General features: G+C 48.3%; 1 protein-coding gene across 1 annotated transcript in view; it reads right to left on the minus strand.

The window, feature by feature from the left end:
* Positions 1-4,064: 4,064 nt before the first annotated feature.
* HMGB3 (high mobility group box 3) overlaps positions 4,065-7,450 on the minus strand; it is a 7,085-nt gene continuing 3,699 nt past the window's right edge. Inside the window, 4 exon segments of the mRNA XM_006172175.3 lie at positions 4,065-4,315; positions 5,186-5,360; positions 5,846-5,985; positions 6,288-6,442. Coding sequence (XP_006172237.1) covers positions 4,178-4,315; positions 5,186-5,360; positions 5,846-5,985; positions 6,288-6,442 — 608 coding nt within the window. The 3' untranslated portion in view covers positions 4,065-4,177.

Consider the following 7,450-nt stretch of genomic DNA (forward strand, 5'->3'; position numbering starts at 1 on the left):
TTCATGATGCTTTCCTAGCTGGCACCTTTCAAATCTGCCCCTTTTCTCTGCTCCCTTCAGCATAAACCTCTCAAGGATGAAAACTGCCAGATGGTGGGCCGGGCCAGCAGGTCATACGGAGGTTAAGGCAGCCAGATTCCACATGGCTGTGATTTTAGTCCTGGACCCAGCACCTTGAAAAACATGCTGAGCATATGTGCACGCATGCCCAGAATCCTGAGGAGAATGGAGAAGGGATTGCAGCATGGCCGTCCTCCCCGGGGGCTGATTTCTCACTTTCCCCCTCTCTCTGGTAAGTACACACACCCTATAGCAAAATAAAATATAGAAAACTACCAGAGGGACATGCCCACCACCAACTCTAGCATCCTGCCTTCTGTAAATGGTCATTTCTTTGACATGTGCGCTGGGCCCATTTCCTCTATCTGTCAAGGGGACCTGGGTCCGTTTACTGAATAATCTCCCTTCTGTACTTTTAAAAGTCTATTTATTGGGTCATCTGAAGTCATAGAAAAACGTGTCATGACTTTTCTGACAACCCAGTATTTCTTCCATGAGTGAGAGCAAGATAGCACTTCTAGTTACCTGAGGGTTTCTGTCATGAAAGTGTTAATTTTTTTTAAATGATTATTTTATTTAACTTTATTTATTTTTTATTTTGACCACAGAGGAACAGAGAAAGAGAGAGAGAAAGTGAGAAACCAAGCCTCCAGGTCTGGGACCCGAACTGCAGTGGGCCATGTGGGAGTCCAGCACCCCTAACCACCATGTCACCTGCCAGGCCCTAACTTTTTTTTAAGCCTACCAGAGGGTGCATGTACTTTCCAGAGAGGGAAAGTGAGAAAGTACCCCATGCGGGTGGCCATACTGCAATCAGTTCTCCCTTTCTCCCTCCTGTCTGTATTTTGAAAATGCACACATACCTAGCATGCTTCCCAAGCCACCAAGGTCAGGACTTGAACCACACAGTTGGCCATATGGGATCTAGTGCCTTAACCGCCATGCCACCAGCTGGCCATAAAGTGTTGGATTTTATCAAACACTTTGTATTCGTGTACTGAGCCAGTCACGTGTGTTTTTTCTCCCTTTGGATATGGTGTCCCAGCTTTGAAAAGCTGGGCTCTTAGAACATCCAACAGGGAAGCAGGATGAGGGACTGCTATTTGAGCAGGATGGGTAGCCTGATCTGCCCACCTGGCTCTTTGCCCATCCCTCCTAGGCAGCCCTGGGCTCCATAGCAAACTAAGCTGGCAGATGACAGCAGGCACCCCACTTGCATGGCTCTCACCCAGCACTCCCTAGGGGCCTGGCTCTGTCAGGCAGCTAAGGCCGACCCTCAGCCCTTCAGCCTTCAGGAGCCCTGGCTGGCAGTGCTGGCTGATTACGAGTTACCCAGGCACTTCAGCAAACAGCAGCCCATTAGCATCAAGTAAATGAAATATGTATCCTGGCCCAGGGGCTCCGAGGCCACATCCCTTCTGTCTAAAGGGTTGGTCTAGGGGCTTTGGAGTCCTTAACACTTGCCCATTTTGATGGTATCATCCTTTCAGTGTTAGCAGTTCAGATCCATGGTTATTGGGAAACCTATACTTCTAAAACCTTGATTATAATCAGCCCAAAATACAGAGGTTCAATATCTCAAACAGATTGCAGACAGCCCACTGATTACTTTTGGGGGAATATTGATTAAGAAACTTTATTGCAGAAAATGAATGCATTCAGTGTGCCCAGATACATTTGTGACAAGAACAGACATACAGGAGACACAGACAATAGTTGCTACATCACAGCCTGGTTCTTTGCAAAGGAAAAGACGTCCTTCAGGAACGGGCCAAGGGGGTTGGAAGACAGAGGTGGTTGGAGGAAGTGGGTACTGTCCTTCAGATTAAAAAAAAAAACATGAATGAAAACCAAAAAAAAAAAAACAAATAAGAATGGTAGGCATTCCGAGAACACCTACTAGGGGCCCAGAAAGCAAGGTAAGCCTGAGCCTTTCTTATAGCATGTGCCACTCCCAGCATCAGAGAAGTGCTGATCATCTTGTGACCTGTGAAACCTTCAGGGCGGCTGCTACTGCTGCTGCGGGCCAAGTGGCCTGAACTGGAGAGTCTCTTCAGAACTAAATGTCTGCTTATCAAAGACCACTTAGCTAAACAACTTCCCCACTTGTTTCATGACTGACAAAGAAAGCCATCCCCTCCCAATCTCTACCCTTCTGTGGTCGGTGTGACCACTAACCAGAACTCCTCCCTTGTGACTGCAGGCAAAGCTTCTCTTCCATTTGCAGGGACTGACCACAGTGCCCAGATGTGGCCTGGGAGGAAGCAGCAGCTTCAGTCCAGGCTGCAGGAGTGCTGGGGCCACGGCTGAAGCAGGAGGGGCGATCCTGGAACAAGTGCCTCTAGGCAAAATTCATGATCAAGGGAACTAGAGAAACACGCTAGGATCAACAGTTCTGATGTGAGAGGGAACGCCTATGACTGCACAGACCAGGCTGTGACAGTGACTGTGACTTTTACCCATCTAGGGTAATCAAATACCACAAAATGCATGCTTTACAGTCTCAGATGCACACAACTTGAGTATTAATGCCAGGAACTATCAACACTTGCCCACCACTCAGTACCCTCGGTTCCTGTAGTTACACTGTGCATACGCATCAGCCTTCTAAACAGTACTGTGTCCTCAGCCTCGGCCCAACCTGACCAGGCTGTACCATCCACCAGTACAAGCACTGAAACTCCAGGCTCCTGCCAGTTGAACACTGAGCAATCTACATCTCCAGGACGAGTCAGACTGTGGGGAGGCCAGGCTCCTTTAAACCATCTGGGTAGTGCTTTAGGAAGGGCTGATTCCATCTACCTGCCCTAAAGCCCAGGTGAACAAATGGACTCCACAATCTTCCTTGGGTTGTTGGGTTCTTTGGAGAGAAATAAAGTAGGAGCAAGAAATGGCAATTAACCCCCACCTTGTCCTGCACACTTCACAGGGGTCCAGGAGACAGAAGCACAAACTCCAGATCAGCTGTTGAACCCAACAAGTATCACTCAGCCATGTGTGCAGGGAAGGGTGGGGTAGAGTAAGGAAGAATGCGGCCTGAATGTTTGGCGTAACAAGTACTCAGGAAGCCTTGTGTGTTTCTTTTTTTCTTAGCAATGCATTTATTTGGCCCCACAAAACAGGAGGCACACTTAAGACAGTAGCCTCCATCCTCAGCACCCACCTTACCCACCTCCCTGCACTCCTTGCGCATCATCTTAGCTTAGTTTCTGCTTCATCCCAACGCCACTCAGAATCACACAGTAGCACCGCAGCCCTCCATCTCAGGCCTACCTCAGCTGGCCAACTCAACAGAAGTTAGCAGACTCAGATCGAGGCGGGTCATTTCCCCACTAAGACTGCTTGCTGAGTCAGACATTTAGACTGCTGTAATAGAGGACAGTTTTAGAAATGTAATACTGTTTATTTAACTTCAAAAACATTTCAGCATTCTAAACATACAAAAAATAACAGAACGTTGCAAATTGTGTTTTAAGTACAGAGGTTCTTGAGCTTCATTGATGCAGTGGCTCTTGGCTTTGCTGACAATGAAGAGTTCTACAGTTTATTTAAAACAAAGTTTTAAAACTACAGCACTTAACTAAGGAAACAAAAATCCAATCCCTCCTCATGCCAGCCGACTCCCCTTCTCCACAGCTAAGAATGGCAGGACGCTAGGTCACTATGTACAAGACACCCTGACGCCTACACGGAGGCCACCGCAGAGTCAACGGGTCCAGCTTCCCAGTGCACGCCCTGAGCCACGGCCCCTCCGACGGGCGCCCCTCCTAACACCACCTTACGAATTCAGGGAAACAAAAATGTCAGGAACATCTTTAAATGCCTTGTCACACCAACAGCAAAGTGCACAGAGTGAGGAGAACACGAGAGTGCCTTTTCATTTTAAAAATGTTTGGAAATATGTACAACTTTGATACAGTTTCAGGGTGCTCCGGACACCCATGGCCACTTCATGTAAACCACTGACAATTTCTAGAGCACTTTGAGAGACAACATGATCGTGATCGAATTCTGCAATTAAACCTAATGAGGGCAATAGACACGCCTCCAATGAGGTGCGATTACGGCGCTCCCCTACACTAAGGGATTCACAAGGAGACAGAGCAACAGTTTGTTTTTATTCATCCTCCTCCTCCTCCTCCTCCTCTTCCTCCTCCTCGTCTTCTTCATCTTCCTCTTCCACCTTTTTCCGGGCAACTTTGGCAGGACCCTTTGCGCCATCAAACTTGCCTTTAGACTTATAGTCGGCAACATCCTGGAAGAAACAGGGACATGTTCCGAGTGAGGAACAGCTCAGCTCCCCTGCGCTGTCTCAGCTTACGGGAGACAGCGCTCCTAGGCCCAGATAAGAAGGTGGGACAGTAACCACCTGCGGACTATATGCAAGTTATTCTATTCACCTTCACAATCGGAATTATTGGCCATTCAAACTGAAAAGTTAATGTAAATAGCAGCTATCAGACCCTCCAATATCAATGTGCTTTTCTCTTTTTTCCCTTCAGCTTTTGCTATAGGGCATGTGCTAGCTGAGGGTGGGGGTGTGGTAAGGGGAGAAAGGGGAGTGAAAAACCACCCAAGGGAAGATGGCCTTCTGCAATCCCCTCCCCTCCGTTTGTTTTTCTTCTACTTTTTTTTTTTTTAGGCTTCTGCCACAGAGTGCTTACGCTGGCAGAGGGAGAGAGGGAGAGAGAGAGAGAGAAAGTGAGAAATCACCTCCCAGTGGGATAGCCACTCCTCAATCCTTTCTCCTTTGGGGATTTTGGACATGTACACACATGAGCCAGGTGTTGAGTCACAAGCCACCAGGTCTGGGACTTGAACCACGGTTGACCATGTGGGAGTCCAGTGCCTTAACCACCACACCATTTGCTTGCTGGACCTGCCATTTATTTAAGAGTGAGCAAAATGTTTTGAAGCTTATTGGAAGTCCTCTCCAACACAGATCTGTCACCAGCATGAACATCAGCCTACATGACAGATCATACAGGGAGATGGGCCCTCGCGAGCTGTGCTGGGAACTCAGTCCAGCAAAGTGGCTACCCACTTGGCAGCCCACTGATCGAGTCCAGGTACACAGACTGCTCGCCGCCCAGGCCAGGCAGCTGGCCCAGCCCACCTGCCTTACCTTCTCCTACTTCTCCTTCAGCTTTGCAGCCTTGGTGATGTAAGGCTGCTTCTCGCTGTCACTTAAGTTGTTCCACATCTCACCCAGCTTCTTTGCCACGTCTCCGATAGAGATGCCAGGGTTGGTGGATTTGATCTTCGGGCGAAATTCTGAACAGAACAGGAAGAATCCAGACCTTGAGGGGAATAATTACATGAATTAAATGAGGACCCATGAAAGAATGAGTTAAGGTCAAAATCCAGTGTTCCTGGGTCCATAAATTTCCTCCCAAAATGACTTCTCCCCCTAAAGTGAAGAAATGTGAGACTATGTGCAATGCTACAAACTTAGATTCTAGAATGTTTAAGATGCTTCTAAACTATAGGGTGCTTTCTCAGCCTCTCTGTTACTAGTAACGACTTTGACACCCAGAACTAGGGGGCCTCTTCCCCAGTGGAAAGGCCAACACACAGCCTTTGTGCTTGCAGGTGCACACGTGCATACACACTGGGCCCACAAACACTTTGGCCCGCACTATGGACAAAGCTGGCATTGTATTTTGAAGCTCCAACTGGGACTATTTTGCAACAGTATCGATCCCTTTAGGTAAACTAGCTCTAAAAAATATCTTTCAAGCAGAAGGAAAGCTTGCAAGTGCTATCTCAAATCCTAGTCACTTACGGTGGTCTTTTGGGGGCATTAGGGTCCTTTTTCTTCTTGCCTCCCTTGGCCGGTCCATAATCCTTCATTTCCCGATCATAGCGTACTTTATCCGCCTTTGCCATTTCATCAAATTTCGACTTCTCCTTCCCAGACATTGTCTGCAAACAACAGGACCTGTTAAATTCCTCCAGGTGGTGAACACATACATATCTATCTACTCAACTGCCCTGGAGTTTTTCTGTAAATGAGAGAGGAAGCTGCTACAAACAGCTACAAAAGAGAATGAAAGCCCTAAACCCTTGCAGAGCCTTCAAAAACAAAAGCACACCCACAAAATTCCACAGACAAGCAAGAAGAGTCCAAGAGAAAGAAAACAGCCATCTGGTTGACTTTGAACGCGACTAACTCCAAAGTGGAAAAGCCATCTAGGACTAGCTTGAAGGCTACTACAGAAAAATACCTTCCACCTCTCGGAGCACTTCTTAGAAAATTCAGCGAAATTGACAGGGACCTCCGGGTTTTTCTTCTTATGTTCTTCTCTGCAGGTCTGCACAAAGAAGGCATAAGCAGACATCTTGCCCTTTGGTTTCTTGGGGTCACCTTTAGCCATCCTGACTGTGATGGATGGAAGGAAAAGAGACAAAGAAAAAATACAGTGAGGAATAGTGATGAGGAAGAAGAGAACCAAGATACACCAAAGGCTGAGCGAAAGAAAAATTAACTTTGCTGTTAGGAAGCCCCTCCCCCACCCAACATGACAGGCAGCAGAGGCAGAGTGGGGAGAAAATCAGCCTCACTGTGGCTTGTCATTTAACTTTTGACCAGCAAGACGCGCGCTGGTTTGCCAGTTACTTCGAGGACGATCAAGTTCTCCAAATGTAGCAGACCCGAGCGAGCCAGGTGCTGGGCGCTACAGAACTACTACGTTCGAAAACCACAACCACGAAGTAGGAAGGGCACGGGGAGGACACGTTTGGAGGGGGTAGGGGACAGAAGCTAAACTCCCTCGTTACCAAAAAATACTGTCACCGTCGCTGCTATACAGGAGATCAAGGCAGGATCACCGTTAACGGGGAACATTTGAGATGTCACTACCATTGACGCGTCTGGCTTATAAAAATGGCTTTTACACCAAGGGTGATCGGGAAAGAAAACAGGTATCCCCGGTACTACTGGCTCAAATCTGCCACTGTCTAAAGGGGGAGAGGAGACCAAAACGGGCAGTCTTGCTCATCTATAATGCAGAATGCAGGTCCAGCCAGGAATACTTCCGAGAAACTTTCCAAATAAAAATGCAGCTGTGGCGTGTCATCGTCCCTGTCCCACCCCCCAGCTTCCCGCCATCTTTTCCTTTTCCCACACCCAAGGTCATCATGTAAAACTAAAGAGCTCCCCTTGGCAGCGCCCGCAGTCTGGGTTGCACTAGGGCCCCCGCAGCAGCAGCCCGGGTGGGGCGGGACCCGGCGCGGGGAGCCCCGGCTCGCAGCTGGCAGCCCAACTCGGCCCCCGTGCGGGGTCACCCGGACACCCATAATTCACCTTCCATTTTGTCAAAAGCCTCCTGATGAAAGAAACTGCCCCTGAAATCTGCCGCTGCCACCCCCGGGAGCTTATTAATGTATG

Source organism: Tupaia chinensis, unplaced genomic scaffold, assembly GCF_000334495.1.
Source record: "Tupaia chinensis unplaced genomic scaffold, TupChi_1.0 Scaffold149448_1, whole genome shotgun sequence".
Classification (NCBI taxonomy): domain Eukaryota; kingdom Metazoa; phylum Chordata; class Mammalia; order Scandentia; family Tupaiidae; genus Tupaia; species Tupaia belangeri.